The sequence below is a fragment of the Rhipicephalus sanguineus genome, chromosome 5 (genome assembly GCF_013339695.2).
Source record: "Rhipicephalus sanguineus isolate Rsan-2018 chromosome 5, BIME_Rsan_1.4, whole genome shotgun sequence".
NCBI lineage: Eukaryota > Metazoa > Arthropoda > Arachnida > Ixodida > Ixodidae > Rhipicephalus > Rhipicephalus sanguineus.
This window is the reverse complement of record NC_051180.1, coordinates 6,344,961-6,364,951: the sequence shown is the minus strand read 5'-3', so window position 1 is coordinate 6,364,951 and position 19,991 is coordinate 6,344,961. Positions and strand designations below refer to the sequence as shown.

At 44.1% G+C, this 19,991-nt stretch overlaps 1 protein-coding gene across 1 annotated transcript in view; it reads right to left on the bottom strand.

Moving 5' to 3' along the window:
* The window catches only part of LOC119393148 (KAT8 regulatory NSL complex subunit 1), a 118,048-nt gene that overhangs the window by 90,422 nt on the left and 7,635 nt on the right, over nt 1–19,991 (bottom strand). The window contains exon 2 of the mRNA XM_037659967.2: nt 7,193–7,788. Coding sequence (XP_037515895.1) covers nt 7,193–7,788 — 596 coding nt within the window. The remainder of the gene's footprint in view (nt 1–7,192; nt 7,789–19,991) is intronic.

Here is a 19,991-nt window from a genome sequence, read left to right as displayed (position 1 = left end):
GTGTTATAGTATTTGGGTTACAACACTTGACAGGCCCTCATTGTCATCCAGAATTCATCAATTAAACATACATCCGTCCGTGAAGATTTTTGTGCAATAATATTCATAAGGGCCCATTCCGTGCCATAAAGCAATTAGTTTAATTCAAAAAAGCACACAAAACATTTTTTAAATGTCCGGCACATATTGTTTTACTGACAACTTTTACAAAAAGCCAGTTATAAAAATCTGTATGAGGTGCAGGTAAATATGGAAAGCTTTACGGCACTCAACAATGCCTCAGGATCCAAGTGTGAAAAACGGAATGGTTTTATCTTTACTTGTGAAATGGCACAGGGATTACTGACAGCAACCGCACAAACAAAAGAAAGCTGATAAAACAGAGCTCAAAGCTAAGAAAACGAGATTCAGAATGAAGCTGATTTTATTTTTTATTAGACAAATGCAGGTTTCTGGCCATCTTCAGTTTCGATCTCTCCTCTTTACAATGATGCGAAGATGGCATCACTGTGCCAAGGGGAAGCTGCATTATTCGTATTTTCTGAAGCCCAATTTTCTCATGTGTTTGATGACAGCACACTTGTAAAGTGCTTTTTTTCTCAACTTCTATTGCTCATTTTGTTCTAATATTCCTCCACAACACAGAAGATAAAAATGTGGCAGATCCCACGCACTGTGGGAATCTGTGTAATGCGAAGCAGCCAGCAAAGAGCTGTATACATTGCCTTGTTTGTCTTTGAGGCAAATGAGGTCATTCATGGCATGACGTCTAGTTCACTATATATCGCATGTTTGTCATGCATGCATGCACAATCTTGTATGTACCATGCTAATGAAATATATATTCTGGTACATAGAGTGCATGACCTGTCATTTATGTTCGTCACACACTCATGCTATGCCAATTATGGTGTATATCCAGTTAACAAAACAGCTGCAATGTAAATAATGCCAAACATGACATGCATGTCATTATTTTCATGTTATCACCTGACATTTATGTTCATTATACAGTCACGTCACACAATACCAACTTAGGTGTATTTCAAGCTAGCGAACCAGCCACATGTGCTCTATGAGCATGACATGTAAGTCATGCCATACATGACATGCATGACATTATTTTCATGTCACCACTTGTCATTTATGTTCATCATACAGTCGTGTCGCACAATACCAATTTCAGTGTATATCAAGCCAGTGAAACAGCCGCGAGTGCAGCATGAGCATGACATTTAAGTCATGCTGTACATGACATGCATATCATGATTTTCATGTTACCCATGTCATTTATGTTCGTCAGAGAAATGTCTCATCATACAAATATTGGTATATATCCATTTAATTAAAAGGCCACGAGTGCCCCCAGACCATCTCAGGTAAATCATGCTGGACATGACATGCATGTCATGATTTCCATGTTAAGACCTGTCACTTATGTTCATCATACACTCTTGTCATGCCATACCAATTTTCGTATATATCAAGTTAATGAAACGGCCACATGAGCACCAAGACCGTGACATGTAAATCATGCCATTCACAATATGCATGTCATGATATTGATTTCCATGTTATGACCTGTCATTAATGTTCATCATAGTCATGTTATGCCATACCAATTTTGGTATACACCTTACTAACTAAACGGCCAGGAGAGCACAAAGTCGTAGGCGGATAGACAGACAGGTAGACAGACAGACAGACAGACAGACACGCTCAAGGTCGCAGAAGTTGGCTATGACATGCTTTGCATTTAAAAAATAAATGGAAAATGACCAAATTTACCATTCCCATTGCTATGTCCCCCCTCAAGCGACCAGCACCAGCTGGCGTATGGCCCTGCCAAAGCTACAGTCATCCTGAACTCCTAGAATTGATTGATTCTCTCAGGAGCATCACTGCTCATCCCGCTTTTGATGTGTACCATTCTCGGACAGTGAAGTGCAGCACACTGGTTCATACAACGCAGTGTGTACCTTTCCCTTTCAGCACATTGTGTTTTACACTGAAGGCAGTGCACTGGGATCCATGTCCACTCGCCATTGACTCTAGTTTCGAAATATGTACAGCAGTTAGTAATTGTATATGGACCACAGGAGCGTGTGCCGAAATGGGCCGAAATAAGCATCTGCTGTGGCGAACCGCCTGCTGTTGAGAGCATGGCCGCGCTTTGACCAGATCAATGCTCTCGACAGCAGACAGCTCGCCACTAGACGAAGCAGACGGCAATTTCGCCACGCGCTCCCGTGGTCTGTACACTTTTGCTCACGGGTGTACTTCCAAAGTTTGTCACAAAATGCATTGGTATTCCCGTAATCTTTGAGCTTCAATGCTAACAAAACATTTTGTTGAAAAAGCAAGTACAACGGTGCAATTTTATCACAAGTTTGACATGTCTCTCAAAGCTCGTGCTAGTTTAAAAATTGGTTTCAAATGTATGTGTCTTTAAAATTATTTGCATTTTGTGCACTGTAATAGCTAGGGAAATCAGTTAACAGGATGATTAACGAAAATTTGTCAATTATTAAATTATGCATTTCAATCTCCAATGGACGGGATATTTGCCCATTTGACTTATCCAAATGATTGACAATTTTTCAGCTATAGTCACCAAGTTGTTTCTAAAAATTCTGCTAAATTTATGGCCAGCAATGTCACAATTGTGGCAAGTAACTACAGTTATTTATTAATGGCTTTCAGTATTGCAATCATCTTGTTTGTAAAAACGGCTACAAAGCTGCGCTGCTGCGCTACTGCAGTACTGGCTTTCTTCTATGGGATTAGGCAGCAAAACAATCAATACTACTCACAACACTTGTTTTCGTTTCGTTCGATGCTTTCCAAGTCAATTCTGCCATATGCAATGCTAAACATTTCAATGCCTCTGGCTAGTTTTCTAATTTGGATCAGGAATCAGTTGTGCCAAGCTTCAGGGCAGCTTCGAACCAGAGAGGATTATCAAAAAGAAAGCTTTGCTCTTCACATGCCAAGATCACAAATCAGGTGGCAGACTGCAGGGTGAGGAAGTCTGTCCCATCATTCTCAAGAGGTTCTGATATTTCACACCTACAGTATCTGAGCATTTTACCGCGACACCTCTATATAGCAAAGGTACATGTGTCTCTCTTTAATTGCTTACCTTGAGCACTCCCTAGCGTCACAGATCGACTCTGTTACAAACATTCATGTCATGTGGCCAAAATGCCCTCCAGGCCAGTGTATGCGTGTACAAAACCCATCTCCTAGGTTTAAAAAAAAGAGAACCCACAGCTGGTGAACTGGCCTGCTGTGCGAGCCTAGTTTATCAACTGTCAGTGGCCGTCCAGCTGAACAGCGCAGCCTCCCACAGGGACTGGATGGCACCCAGGTAGTGCGATAGAAAGGTTCACGACATTGCATTGCGTGGGTCAGCCATCACCAGACCTCTTCTCTAGCTTATCATGGAATAAGGGTAGCATTCTCTCAAGTCAGTATGCATTTTTTCCACCCCCAAAAAACAAAACTGAACAAGAGCGGATGTTCTTGTTGAATGTGGGTTTTGGGGGCAGAATGAGATGTTCTTGCATGATGATGTACTTATGCAACCTGGATTGATTGACAAATAAGCATGGATTTTGTGAAAATAAACTTTAGTTTGAAGTTAGCACCGATCTGGTGTTGTTTCCCTTCTTGAATCATTGTCTTCTTGTGCTTCTGGTGCAAGTGTTAACTCCTAAAACTCATTCTTACTGATTTCTTGGCACAGATTACACTGAATCAGTGCTGGGTCATTCCACGCCAAACGTCCCAGACATTGCGCTCGACCCTCTCCAATTGTATTGTAAAAAATTGTGGACGTTCATATCAGTGCACTATTTGCCCTCGGAAAGTATTTTTTGGAAAAAAAATTTTTCTTGTCTGTTACAGTGATTTGAATTTTACCGCAGTGGGTGAAACATAGGTTGCAAAAAAAATACTCTAAAAATACAATACTTTACGGAACGCCTTAAATATCTGCTGTTTACTTGAAAAGGAACGGCACTATCTTATTATCACCCATTGACGACCACGACTTTGTCTCACGATGTGCTTTGTGGTGAAGCGAAGCTGCAATTCTGCGCCCATTTTGATTATTTTTTTAAAATTCTACGAATATTACAGACAAAATAGGACTATATCACATGTCTGGATAGTTGGCAGTAAGCGTGCCAAAAAAGTATCGAAGTCGATAACCGAGTAGTTTCGAAGCAGAAGGGGCGCAAACATTGAAAAATGTGTGAAATGCTCTGCAGTCCAAGTAAAAATGCACGCTTGGTCTCGTTGGGAAGAGTAAACAAAGGATATTTATTTGTGAAAGTTCCATCGGACTGTTTTTTGTTTTTAGCGAGAAACAAAAATTTATGTTGAGCGTTCGCGGCGTGCCTGGGCGCAGGCCCGTAAGTCCGCTTCACTGCGCCGCCACTGTTCCTTGGGGCAACGGAAGTATGCAGCGCCCCTAGGCGGGTGGCAAAATCGTGTGCTGCTGTGAGTTTTCACGTTTCGACACGCATTCTTCGGCTTTGACACTTCGCCGCCGACGAAGTGTCAGGGAAAACGAGTGATGGTTCGTTTCAAATATATTATTATATAATAAAAGTGGCTAACAGGCACCGGGAATACACTTATAATTCTTTTTTATGGGCATCTCGCTTGAACGTGACTCGCGCCATTCGTGCCTCGGAGCCGAATGGTATGTATTCTTACGCTTGGATCTTCGGCAGAGGTGAACTTTGTTCCAGTGATCGCGTCGCCGAGCGAGAGCACGCGGCACTCGAAGGTTCGTCTTTCAGCCGCATCCCTTGGCAGCGCGTAAGATAAACATTGTGAATGGTGAGTATACTGCTATCGTCTCATATTTTAGACGGAGAGCCTGTACAACGGAAACCGAAAGCGATAAATATACAAAAGGACGAAGCCGCCTTTAAGGCGGCTTCGTCCTTTTAAGTGTCTATCCCGTTCGCTTAGTAATCGCAAGGCGATTACTAAGATGAAAGCATCGCATGCAGCGTGGCAGAAAGTTGAGCTCTCAGCAAGGTTTGAGTCACGGTGTTAGAATAGTTTAGGTGGAGCGACGGCGCATTGGAATGAGGAGAAATCGGGGACCTCTTTCCCTTTCTTGCCGAAAGGAGGCGCGCGCGGGACGGTGGCCACCTGGCTATACCCAGCACAAACCTGACGCTTCTAACATTCGGTGCTTTAGCGTGTTTAGCAATATCGCAAGGCCCTGTGAGGATTGTGCAGTATTGTAATATCATATACACCACCAGATGTATATATGCGCGTGTGTGTGGCTTTGTGTTTGTATAATTACGTAAGAGTGTATGTACATATATATGTGTGTTTATGTGTGATATTGCCTTACTGCCAAATACAAAGGGTTGTAGGCTAGTCAAGCTGTCCGGGGACAGCTTTTTTTCTACAATCCCCCCATCTGTATTTCACAAAGGTGGCAAATAAACTTATTATTATTATTATAAGTTAGATATAAAGACTTAGTAGTGTTTTATGCATGACGGTTCGGCATGCGGCGTGAAGCTCATAAACACCACCTTCGGCCTCGGCAACACCGTGGCCTAGGCGATCGTGCCCGCATTTGTCTACAAATGTAAATCTGCAGTTGCATGACGCGTGTTGAATTCACCCTTCATTTGCCCTCGAAAGATTAATTAATGTATTTGCGGTCAATATCATATAAAGATCAGGTGTCATGTTAAGGGGCATTTCGCATATGAGATCAAGTGAACCTTCAGAATCTTTTACTACGAACCGCTTATTTGCAAATTCCGTAAACATTTGCGAGAAGATGGATGCTTTGATGTAATGGAATAAAATAACTATTTAGGTCTTTCGAGGCGTGCACTAGCAGGTGACGCGCCGCTCCCACGTCGGAAAATACAGGATTGAAAGAGAATGCAATGAAGTGGGCGACAGCTTGTGGCCGATGACTACGAAGCCGCTCTGATATATTCAAAATAAATACACTGAAAGATATATACGTTATGGTGCGCCAAGAATTTTATCACAGTATTGGCACGATCTACGAATTTTACATATTTTTGCCTGAAAAAGCTGCTTTAGCTCGAGTATTGTATGGTGCGGCTAAATGATACGAAATAATGTTTCCCCAGAAGAACGTTTCCTTTTAAATAGCGCTTCCCATGATTTGGTGACAAACCGCGCATCAAAATGTTTTTCACAAACAAAATTTGTTGTCTGCAACTCGCGATTTTTCCGTGGAATAGCAGTGGCCACATTTTCAAGCGGTCACTATCCTTCGGAGCAGCGAAAAAGCAAATTTTCTCCGTGCACGATTTGTAGCCCGAGATGCATCGCGGCAAAGAGCACTTCTTGCCCATCTGGACAATATAAGTTGTGTAAATAAGGACACGATGAACAAGGATAAGCTATTTCAAATAGGCTAGCATTTAGGCGGCAGGCGTTTCGACTGGCGAACGTATGTGCACGAATGGGGCCTCGTCTGGTTTGGCGTGTTAGTTTTAACGGGTCAGACAGTGACGTCATACAATATGGTGTCACTCTCATTCCTGTCATTCCCGAAAGAGGAAACTGGAAAGCAAATGGTTAGGACGCTGAAAAGGAAACTGGCACGACCATTTCACGTTTGTGCACCCAGAGCAGGGCACAAAGTTCTACTTCTGCTACTGCAACAAACAGCATGTCTGTGACGAATAACGAGAGGCAGAATCAGAATGGCACATGGTGAGTCATGATGGATTGGTCGGTGGCACATGGTGAATGGCACATGGTGAGTCATGTTGGATTGGCTTTTTCATCCGGAACCAGCTGTTTCTGGCACAAAATTGGTGTTGAATTGTTTCCGGCATAACATACATATCTTAACATCAGATCAGAGTGGTAACTCTCACCATAGATCGGTGGTGTCATCCCAAGTAAACAAACAAACATCTTATTGTTTAGCATTTTACATACAATGGCAACCTCCACTGTATAGTATGTGCACATACGCCGTCTTGGCACTACACTACTGTGGGCTCTACTGTGACAGCCCCACAGGTTTGTGTGGTGCCTGGACTCAAAAAAGATTCCAAGAGGGGCACTGCAAATGGACAGTGATGCTGGACCAAACAACATTCCAGGAATAACCTCCAAGAACGAGGTTCCCTGCATTCCTCGCAAGCAAAAACCATACCTGCGGGAAACGAGAGCACCGGATGAAAGCCCGGGTCGAGCAGTGCTGCCTTCTCCTGGCGTGTCATGAGCTCGGCATCCAGAGGTCGCACGCTGTTGTAGCGGCCACTGCATATTAAACACGGCGAGAGTGGCGGCAAGGTGGGCCCATCCACCGCTGAACCACCGTCCGCCGAAGGTGCGGCCAAGTCGGCAGCTGCGGCACCGGGAGACGTGGGTCCGCACACCGAGCGACACGGACACTGCACTGTGGCCGACAAGCGGGCTGACTTGCGTGCCGAGGCAAGCGCCGAGGCCGCGACCACCACCTTGCGCTTACGGAAACCGGCTGCCAGCGCCCGAGTCCGTGCGCAGCCGGGCAAGAGTTCAGAGAGCACTAGGCCATTCGGCTTAGCCTCAGTCTTGTCATCGTCGTCGGCGTGGTGCGGGTCTTGACCTTCGAGGCACACGTCGCCCTTGGCCCTCCGCAGCTGCCGGCACAGATCCGTCTGCTGTCGGATGCGAAACTCGAGATCGGCCACCTGCGCCTGCAGCCACGTCCAGCGGGAGGCCACGGCGGCACGGTCCACGGACCAACGCCAAGTCGCACTCTGTCGCCTGCAAGGGCAATACATGGCACTTGCAAAAACGAGCTGAAGTGAGCTCACACTTGTAAACAAATGCGATGCCAACAACGCTACAGCCTGGCTGCTTTAGAAATTGCATCGTACACCCAGGAAATACACACTCATTAGGTGTAGCTGGTGCAAAATGCACACAGTACCCAGCCTCGACTGAAGCCGCTTTGAAGAAAGCCGGCCCCTCTCTTTTCTCGATTCCTCTGCACTTTCCACGACGGACACCGCATAGCTATTGGTGTCATGTGGAACTGATTTGCAGTACACGTGGAACCACGTGCAGGGTTCATTTGTTTACAGTCTCTCTCGATCCATCCACACACTGGCAATGTAGTTGCTGCTCCATGTGCATTGCGTTGCAAAATGTGTTTTATTCCAAAAGCAGTGTCACTTTTGGTTGCCACGGGTGGCTGCTGAGCCTTCAGATGCCGAAAGAGATGTAGCGTCGGCAAGAATCAGCGACAGCAAGAAGCTACTGAGCTGTCAGTTTTGAGAGCTAAGTAAATTCTATTTTGTCTCCTGAGGAAGTTACCTCCAGTGTTGTTGCTTTTTTTATTAAGTTGTTTTCAGGACCACCTATCAACGATGGGCCAAAGAGGCATCTTCGGCATCAAGTAAGTGAGCAGTGTCTTACATTATTTGTTACTGAAAGTGCATCGCTGGGAGAGAGGCATATTTCTCTTTGAGATGGATTTTGCGCTTTCCACAGGTTTGTGCTCAGGTGTTGCAGAAAGTTCATGTATTCTCAACACGACATCTCGAAGCAGAACTTGGCGACATCATTTGCCTAGTTGCTCAAGAAAAAACAGAAAACTTGTCTGCATCGGTGCTTCGCAAACATCCCCAACCAGTTCCCGAATTCCAATCACGAAGGCGATACTTTTCCTCCAAGCGAATGCACAGATGTTCGAAAAAAGGAAAGAATTCCCATAAGATCTTCAAATTATGGTTTAAATCCTTTAGTATTACGTTCAATATAGTTTACTGTTTTATTTGCAACAAAAAAAGGCTATTCCGTTACCTCTGTCTGCGATTGGTGTGCTAAGTACGAGTGATATGCCTTCAGGATAACAGCCACCTTGCTTGTGCTCCTGCCACTGGCTGAAGGCTTTAAAATCATCGGGAAATGCTTGCTGGAGGTTCAGCAGTACACACTAGCGTGTGCCAACCTATCCCCGCAGAAGAGAGACTAAAAACTCGTAAAAAAAAATTAAAATTCAGCACGATGCCCTTCACATTCCTATAGATGTTTGCTGGCTGGAGCACCCTTTCGTCAGACTTCACCACCAGGTGAAAGCAAAATGGTCCATTGCAATCCTCAATTCTTTTGCTTTTAGCTAGGTTAAATACAAGTTTGCCTGTATTTTTAGCAATTAATTGTATTCTGCCTCTTCTTACATTATGATCTTGGCCCTCACCATCCTGTTGCTGCTTTTCATCTTTCTCACTACTTCTATATTTATTTATTTATTTATTGACATAACCCCCAGGGCACAAAAACACATAACAGAGGGGGCGAGTAAAATTAACAAAAACTGCAGTAAAAATAGAACATCAAACTACAACAAATTAATGAAAATACATGTTCTTACAATCTGTTATTAAAGGCTCAAGATATAATCGGTCAGTGCAGACTTGAAAGGTGACATGTCCTTAATGCAGGCGATGGAGGGGGAGGCGGTTCCTCTCAGCACTTGGCCATTCCAATCAAACGTCCGAGCCATTTCGGCAACCATCTCAAATGTATTTTTTTTTAAATCGTGCTGATTCAGTGCATTGAAAACATTGAATTTGCTAGAATATTTCGGAGACAAAAATATTTTGGGCCCTGTGGGAGCCTCCCGATTTTCGCATGATGTCTGAGTGATGTTTGTCAGAAAATTAATACTGGGAGTATAGTTTCTTGCTTCAATGCCAAATTTGATTTACATAGTAAGCAAAGGCGTTTGTGTGAGGCGTTTGAAGCTCAATAATATTACTGAAATTTTTCTGCCACGCACGTCTCCAGAAATCTTGCAAAATGTTCTATGTTGGCATTTTTTCTCTCGAAATATTGCACTATGTATGAATATCTCAGTAAACAATACTTACTCTACGGAAGGTATATTTTGCATTAAAAATGTTTTCAGACCACCGAGAATTTTAAATCTACCACGAAAAAAAAAATGAACTTGTGATCTTCATGTTAGCCCACATTGAGATGCAATTTACACAATGTGGTGCTCCACTTTATACCTCAATCGAAAGCAAATAAATAGTTCATATATGGCAAGTTTAGTCATTACATCTTTTTGTTACATATAATGGGGCTGGTACAACCTCTGTAACGTCTGCCGATCCTATGACATCTTTCGATTTGCGGGCAATCTGCGCAAAGTGTTTATGTGAAAAAATGTATATTAAAGAAGACTACCTTTGCTTCTCTTAGCACGATGCGAGATGCATGCTGTGCGTTACAATAATCATTCGAACGAGCAGATGTGCATTTCACAAGACGAAAAGGGGGGTTTTTCTAGTTTGACAATCTTTTTAGTGTCGTCGAAAACAATTTCCGAATTTTATCGTTCAACCAGGTCTCAGTCATTACAATCATGTCAGTGGCGCCTGAATCAAGAACAGATGCTTCAAAATGATGTCTTGACTAGACTGGCTCTGTTGCTGCATAGTGCATTATGCTTGGATCCCTGCACACAATGATATCTATTTCGTTCTTTGTTTCTTGGTTAGGGCTTTTCCATGTCCACTTTCTATTTATAGACTGTTTTCAAGGAGAGAAGGAGCGTAGCCTCGAACTGGTGTATTTTCACCGCTCTCTCTCTCTCCACTGCGTGTCCAACCGTCCGACCGCTGCCGCTGGTGTGTGCGGATTCCCGAGTTTTGCACTGCATGGTGCGTGAGAGGTCAGCGTGCTTCCATTTGTCGATGCACTGAAGGAATTGTGGTGCTGCAAATCGAAATGTTGGACGAGAACAGGTCGACAAACTACCACTGCGCTACGTTTGGCTGCGGCAGCAGCTACGGAAGCGTAAAAGACTGGCAGCCGAAGCATGCGAAGTGCACAATGCATTTAAATGACTTTGCTTCTCTTATGTAGCACGCCTACTTCTGTCTGCACTTATGGCCATTTTTTCAAGTCATCACACCAGCTTGTGATTGTGCTTGGGTGCTGGTACACTTATCTGCATCAAAGAGAACCAATGTCAAGGCTGACGATTAACACACAAAATGTTTGGCCAAGAGTTGTTCTCTCATAACATCAACCTCTCTGATTTCTATGCTACAGCACATGATTTACAATGCCTGTGGCTAGAAAATGTTCCATCTTAGTCTAAAAAGTCAGGGCGTGCAAACACGGACACAAGAAAGATGTCGGGACACCACAAACGCCGACTAACAACTGAAGAGACGCACAACGGCGGAAAAAAAAGGCACGAAAACTTATCTGCACATGGGCATGCGCAGATAAGTTTTCGTGCCCTTTTTTTTCCGCCGTTGTGCGTCTCTTCAGTTGTTAGTCGGCGTTTGTGGTGTCCCGACTTCTTTCTTGTGTCCGTGTTTGCACGCCCTGTCTTTTTAGAATGAATACTTACCAACTAGCTCAGCTCTCTGTTATTCTAAGTTCCATCTTAGCGCGTGCAATTTCGAGATTATCAAATTAGCACTTTCCAATCTACATGACAGACAGGCCCGCATGACATGTGTTTTTTGGCGCAGGTACGCGTCTAACACGTTTCGTCGAGAGCACGTTCTTTCTCGACTTGTCAATTTTGTGACGATAACTGGGGTAGCGTTATGACAGCCGCACCTTTCTTTTTCTTTTCGCGCGGCTACCTGCATGGGTGTCGTGAATAATTGGCCCACGTTCGTTAAAGCCAGGTCGTTACCTGGACACGTGCGCTCGTCGTAATGCTTCTCAAATACTCGCCAGAAAGCAAACTGACAATAATGTTACGAAAAACGGGCACCCTTTCGGCGTATCGCTAGTGGCGGCGGCTGGCGCCGAAGCGAACTTACGCCGTGCCATGCTTCCAGATGTGCAACAGGCTTATTTTCATTTGATCATCGTGTTGTTTCTACGCCGAGTTTTGAGCTCACCCGTCGTACATTTGTTTCTTATCCTGTGCAACAATCCCAAGCCACAAGCTTTTAACTACAACCGCGACGCGAATCAACACAGGCGTGGGTGTTTGTGCTCCTGTCGTTCCATGAACATTGTATTGCAATGTGCCAAGCGGAACCAAATGGTCTGTTAGGGATTAGAGTTACGTTGAACGTGAATAATCACGGCACGGAAACCTGAGAGTCATCTGAAACACTAATGCGCGCACCTAGCGCGCAGCCGGACAATGGCCTACGTGTTCGCTCGTCTCCATTTAAGTTTCTCCGATTACTTCGAGAGTTGTCCTAAATGTTCTTTTATAGTGCATATTCCAAGAACCCCACTAGGCCAACTATAACAAAACATACAAAGCAATTACCAATTTACACTGAAGAACTGCATTGGCAGTCTACTCATCGTCGGCGCTGCTGCGGGAAAGTCTTGTGGGCCACCGCTGCTTGCTGTTTCAGCCATTTTGAAACTGACAGCTAAGCAATTATTTACCAGCGCCTTTACACTCGCGAAGCGTTGCTGTTTTGCCTGTGTGCCACAAAGAACAGCAGTACCTTGTGACCTGAGCGTATACGCTGCATACACCGCCGCGGAAACCCACACACCGGAAGGACTGTGAAACATTGCAGACGCTAGGTGGCGGTGGAGCGCTTTAAAAACGGGAGCCTTCTTGCGAAATTGGTGTATAGGAAAAGGTACCTTGTCATCTCCATAATGATGTAATATGTACAATCGCCTCCATGTTGCATTTACTGATGCCATAACAGTTGCACGAAGCTTTCTATGCTGTAGTTCCGTTTATGCACACTGCTTGGGCTGTGTGAGTGCTTGGGTAGTTCTGTTACGCGTCATCTTTGTGAGCGTTATCTTAGCCGTCACGTAGCATAAAAACGGCATTGCTTGCATGCACAGTGCTGTCAAGGGGCAACGGCAGTACAGGTGGAACAAATGTTAAAATTCGCCAGGTCCCCGATGCATTGTGCCATGCAGCTGGCGCTTCTTCCTTACTATTCCCGTTTACGAGCTGCGCTGTCTGCTGATACGTAGGGCGTATGCGCAGCATTTTTTCCACGTACGAGTGTACATTATAAAAGCAGCAACCTACCACTGATTAAAATGGCACCAACAAGTGCTGGCAGAACATGCTTTTTCCACCCTGATAATACTTGGTTACAAAACTCTTGCAGTCATGTTTCCAAATCAAGACCAAATTTATCCACGTGATGCACTGGCTTGCTTGCACAAAGCACAGATGGTAATAGAGAAATTCAATGCTGACCTGCGAAGCAAAGTGTGCAGTGGCACAGTGGTATTCTTACGGAAGTTGAACTTTCTTCGCAAGGGTTGTCCTTATTCCCTTGTGCACAATTAGTCAACAGATAAACTGGAATCCATCAAAACTGTGCTGCCTGCTTTATGAGAAGTAATTACAATCGTCAATCCAGCATTAACCTAACTAAATGGGATATTTCGCTTACTAACTTACACTGCCACCGTTTTGTTGGCCTTTTTCATAAATACTACTGTAACCCATGGCCTAGCCACCTCTTGCTTGAAATTCCTTCACGCACATCTAGCAGACTTCATAATCACCTCAGTTTCAGGTGCACTTTTGGCCGCGCATAACCATTAAATAATTCTGCACTACTGTGCAGAATTATACTGGTTATTCACCCGGATATCACCTGGTTATTCCAGGTGATATCCGCACTGCTGTGCAGATATCACCCGGGATAACCTTCCAGGTGATATCGCTACATTAAAGGGATCGACAACTGGCCAGAACATGCGATAAGAATCTGATAAAATTGCAAAAAAAAAAAAAAACGTGAATTGTAGAGACAGATACAAGCATCATTTTCACAAGCCGAGTGGAATTTACATTTTTAAACTGCACTTAATTGGTCACAAGAAACCGGTATGTTGTACAGCCTGTTAGAAGCCGCCTTGAAGCTGGATTATGGAGTCGTTTACTTTGCTGTACATAGCCTGGTATTTTCATGCGCAACAAAATAAGGGCTCAAAATATTATTTATCGCGACTTGATTCTGTGCTGCTTACGAGGTAAAAGGAGTTGCACGCTGAGAAGCAGTGCTGCATTCACGGCAACTACTGAAACATGTCGAGCCTCGGCACATGCACGTGGAGTGCATTCACGCACAGCAAACCGCAGTTTACCAACACGAACCACTGCTGTGCTCACCTTCCATTGTTTGTAGCATGTGTCATGTGTGTAGGACTTCACAATCGCTACAGACAGAAAAATTCTGATTATAAATGTTTCACGGCGTTTTCCGTGGTACCCTCCGTGATTAGACGCATTGGATGGAAAGCTTTCCGTTGCACTATAAAAAAACAGGTACCATAAAAATTGGTTGTCAGTGCCTCTAAAGGGACTCAGAAATGATTTTTGAAATTTGGTCACCATTTAAGCTACAGAATTATCATATCATTAGCACCATAAATTAAGCGACGCACCATGTACCAAAGCAGTTATGGGCAATAATCAGTGACCATCCTTCTCAACACTGCCTATCGCTGGTGAAGACTAAGCGCATCACGGAGTAGTTGAGATCTACTCCACCAGGTGCCACAACACCAAAAGCCATTCTCATTTTATTCTCCCCTACGCCTACAATCTGCAAATGCCAAGTATTTGGACACACAAAAATTATTTGAGAACGATCACCGATAAGCGCAAACTCGGGCAATGTGGTTGTGTCTTCAGGGGTGAAGTAACAGCTGCAGACTCGTGGATCCTGGAGTTGATCGGATAGCGAGAGCCCGACGCTCAATGTACCGACGAGCTGAAGACTCTCCGCTTGCCAGTTGCCTTACATGCCTTGCACAATGTTGGAGCTTTACAAGTCAAGATTTACAAGATTTGCAGCACACAACGCGCCTACGGCAATTCATGGTGTCCGAGAACAGAAACCTTGAGATAAAGACTGTCACTCGGCTCACATCAACGTTGAGCACGTTTAAACACAGGCAGATGACGTTTGCTGCCCACTGTAGGTTCAGTGACGTAGACTGGACATATCCAACCAGACTGGTGCTGCGCTTAAAGGGGTACAGACACCATTTTACGAAGGCATGCCTACTCTGCCATACAAATCTACTGCATACGGAGACAGCTATGTGCAAATGTGAAGCTCAGCAAATGCTGATAAGATATTTTATTTTGATATTAAGATCAATTTTCCCGTGGCACACCCAGTGGCATTGACACTAGCTTGACATCAGGCTACAGTACTAATTCTCGTGACTTCACGCTGTATGACTAGTTATGATGATGTCAGGTACCAAAACTTCCAAAATGGCCACTTATACATCAGCAAAACATTCAAAATAGCCGCTCCTGCGTCACCAACGAAGGCGTGGCGCGGATGGCCGTGGAAACATCACAATGTCTTGCGTGAGCACGTGACAAGAAGCTCATATCGTCTTGCGACGTCAGGGTACAGTAGAAACCGAAACTAGCTTTTAAGAGGGCGCGGCGGCAACTCAACGATGCAGTCGGCTAATCCCCTTCTGTACTTCATGCAGATGTTCGTCGCTTTCCTGCTACCAGCGGGACACTGACGCACCGATATGTGCGGGACATGGCATTTCTATGCCGCTTTCCAGCGCAATCAACCAGCACACGTCACCGATGATTTTGAACCTCGACCAGGTGGCTTTCATCTGGGAGCAGCCAGTATCAGAGACGACCACGCATGGGCAAGACACCGGTCAATCTTCCCTGGTGGCAAAATGCAATGGTTCGCCTCTAAATGCTGCCGTCAATCGACTGTGGGCTGAAGGGCATGGCGGAAACTCAACGATGCCGAATCGGAAATAGAAGCAAAAGACGATGAGGTCATCGAGCGGATACCACGTACGTCGCGAGTTCTGCCCGGGTTACTGGAGGCGCATACGAGACTGACAACGCTGGTAGCGACACCTGATGATGCATAGCCTAACCAGAAACCTACAATATAACATCGCAGCGACTTACCCGCTTACTGATTCTGTGTAAAGCATTAGCAGTTAGATAATTAGCAACTCACAGTATTCTCATTGCTTTTTTTTTTTCAGCAAGAACAGCAACGCGACGGGAAAAAAAAGAAAAAAAATTATTGTAGTTGGACAAAACGCCACAAGATGTCCCTATGGGTTCTGCACTTGCTGCTACTGCTGCAGCCGTCAACAGCTCCGGTAACCAGGTGCCCGCAAACGTTAGAGGTCTACAGACGAACTAAAGCTCTCTGCTGCCGGGATCATATTGCGTAGTGGACAGATAACTGCTTCGGTCCTCCAACGTGCGTACGTGGGATTGGTATGCCTTGAGAACGCGGTGTTGCGCGATATAAATACGAGTCAGTAAAGCGTACATCACGTCACTTGCATGTTACGCATAAACACTCTTACAGAGCGCCAATGTTGTGATTTCACTGCTTCCTTCGTCACTTCTCATCCTGCTACTTTACGAATGATCGGAGCGAAAATGTTTCAGCAGGTCTAATGCTGCGGCTACTCCAAGCCTGGTGGTAAACGTCGCCTCAGTTGGACGACGACGACAAGAACAAAATCGCAGCTACCAGCGAGAGTCGCAAAGTGAATTGAGCTTTTCTTACTGATTTTTACACTCCTCCCAGCTCTTTCGTCCACTGCTGCACTAGATAAGCAACGTAGTTTGACAATCGAGGAAACAAGCACACGCAACGCTCAACACCTGCTCAACACAGCAGACGAAACAGCAGCGCTGACAACATGGCAGAAGCTGGCCAGTGACGTCACTGGCTCTCGCGGTCACCTGATCAAGTAGGCCGGCTACGTCACGGGGCCACCGAGTGCTCTTCAATATCGAAACTGCCTCCGGTAGTAACATACGAGCATATAATTACATTAATCTCACGCTGGGGCAAACGAGTTTCGTTGCCGCTATTATCGAGTCAGTAGACATTGACTAAGAGCAAAAAACAGCGGTTGACAAATTTTCTGTCACCACTCCTTTAAGGAATTGGCCTTTCATCTGATGCAAGAAAACAACAACTGAAAAAATTTGTGTCAGTACCCCTTTAATGGAACAATTCTATGTAGAGTGGAAGCAAGAATGTGAAAACTCATTTGGCTGAACCGCTGCAACCTGTAGCAATTCGCATTTTAAAGTCTTATTTTAACGCAGAGAGCTTAAGTTGGCCTGCAAGTGATCCTTAGGACTTGCTTTACTGGCTCAATGCATTTGTACAAAATTGTCAAAACCATTTCAGGTTTGAAAACTCTTCCTAAATTCTGCAAACAATTGCAACTTCATATGTTCTCTGGAGTTTGTATAGCTACATTTGCATAGAGTGTTTCTTTTTCCCTTCTAACATATAGATCTTGCCTTCTGTGTGGCTAATCTTCATGCCATTTTACTGCTCCTCTGGGGCCTGTAAGGTAATATGGACACCCTACTCAAGGCTCCTCAGTTGGTCAATGGTCAGTTGTTTGTCACAAGCTCTAGATGCAATCATCAAAGGCGCTACGCTAAACTGATGAAAGATTAAACCTTGACCTTCATTTCCCTTTAAGATGATTAACTTATGATGGCAAAACTAATGACTAAGTCCCAAAAGAATAATGCGTCTAAACAGATTTAACATTTCACTTTAGTGACCCTTTAAAGGGGCCATGACACCCAATTTCAATCATAATCTGTGCTATGTGTGTTCACAAATAAACTGGCAAAGGTTTAGTGTACGTGGTTAATCACTTCATTTACAACTTAATCTACGATGAATATGTTTATAAACACGCCAGTAGCCAAATGTAGTAAGTAATGTTGATATTATTCCAGGGATTAGCGACCATCAGGTTGTTGTAGCAGGTATTAGAACGAAAATTCAGAGAGTAATTCAGAGAGTAAGGCTTCTCGATTATTTGCTGGCAGAAGAACACAGCGTAGATTAGTAGTGGAGCATATTTAAAAACATATTTTCAGAGCAGTTCATACCGAGTATTGACTCGGATAAGCTTAAGAAGTGTAAAAAGCCATGGGTGACTTATGGTATTTTGAAACTAATTAAGAAACGAAGGCGCGTATTTAAAAGATACAAAAAAACGAAAGGTAAAGTTCATTATAGGAAGCTACAGGAACTAACACGCGAATATAAAGACGCGTCAGAAAATGCAAAGCAGCATTTCTTCAAACGATTAAATGAAAATATGAGACTAAATCCTAAACCTTTCTGGCAGTATTTAAAGGGAAGTGGGTCTGATCCCGTTGGCATAAGAACTTATTTTCAATGAACGCACTCTTTCCGACGATGCGGAAAAAGCCAAGTGCTTAAATAATTACTTTCAATCAGTTTTTCTTCCCAAGTCTGCATTGAGCTCACCCTTGCCAGGTAGTTGTGTTCCTCTTATTCAACCACTCGAAATTAGTGTTAGTGGCATTGAGGCCTTGCTGGGGAATCTCGACGGAAGTAAAGCTACCGGTCCTGATGGTGTCTCTACAAGAGTTCTAAAACAGTGCGCTCACCCCATTGCGCTTTACCTTCATCTGATCTTCGAAAAATCATCATGAACTGGTAGTAGCCGCAAGACTGGAAGGTAGCAAATGTAGTCCCGATTCACAAAGGAGGTTACAAAAAAGACGTCACAAATTATAGACCTATCTCACATCGATATCGTGTAAGATTATTGAACATATAATATACAAAGCTATAATGAAGCATTTGTTGGATAACGAGTTGATAACGAAGGCTCAACACGGTTTTTGTAAAGGCCTTTCATGTACGATCCAGCTTCTTGAGTTCTATAACAACCTAGTATCTGCAATTGATTTAGGTGGGCAAACTGACTGCATCCTTTTAGACTTCAGCAAAGCTTTCGACACTGTTTCCCATCCTCTGCTCCTTGAAAAATTATGAATACTTAACATAGATGAAAGAATTTTTAAATGAATCGAGAATTACCTGGCACAACGCCGCCAATGTATTGTCTTGAATGGCATTAAATCGGATTTTCTTGAGGTCATGTCAGGCGTCCACAGGAATCTGTGTTGGGGCCTTTGCTATTCATAATTTTTATTAATGACACTAACGTAGGCATAGGTTCAAGTATACGGCTCTTTGCTGATGATTGCGTTGTTTACAGAAAAATCTAGAATGAACATGATGTCGTTGAATTACAGGCTGATCTTGAACGTATTCATCAATGGTGTCTTAAGCGGCAAATGAAGTTAAAGGGACTGCCTACCGTCCGTCATTGCTTTTCTGTTTTGTACCGCAATCGAAAGCATACCGTCTTAAGTGCCCAACCTTGCAGCGGTTTCTCTGGAAAGTGTGTAGAAATTCTTGAAACAGAATTTTTCGATCTGCGTTCGGTCTTCTTCCATTGGTGTGAAACATGCCCACAACACTGGTTGTTAGACTCGATGACGATAGTAGTGCCGATAAAAATTAAAACCGAAAGCACATGTGATTTCTGTAGGATTACTTTATTTTCGCTGAACACTAATGTAATGAATGCAACAGTCGTTTTCAGCGCGCTAGCGGTTAAAGTAAGCATTATTATACGATTGCAGAACACTTGTTTTGCTGTAAGCGCAGTCTATGCGTGTATTTTAGCACTGCTGCCGCAATCCAAGCCAAGTTGATTCATCAAAAAGAGACAATAAATACACGCCTTCACAGCACAGCATATGTGAGACATCCTAACAACAATACAGCGGCACGGTACAACCAGCGCGGAGGGCCGCACGGCACAGCGCATTATAGTTGAAGCAGACGAAATTGAAGGCAGCGCCGCAAGCAGCGCCACCGAGCGCCTTTTTGGATGCGTGACAAAAAAAAAGGCAAAAAATTACTCTCTGACGCAACCGAAAGGTGCCTCAAGTGCGTAGAATACAATTTAAAGTTATACGTTTGTTTTTAAGCAAAACGAGTCTACTTTCGAGGATTTCTTGTCATACCAGTGGATTGAACCACATCGCCGTTGGGTGACGCTAGCGGTCATTCTTTCACGATTTTCAACATCAAATTAAAAATATAATCCCTTTTTTATGGGGCAAAAGCATGCTCGTTGGCGCCGATGTGACGAAC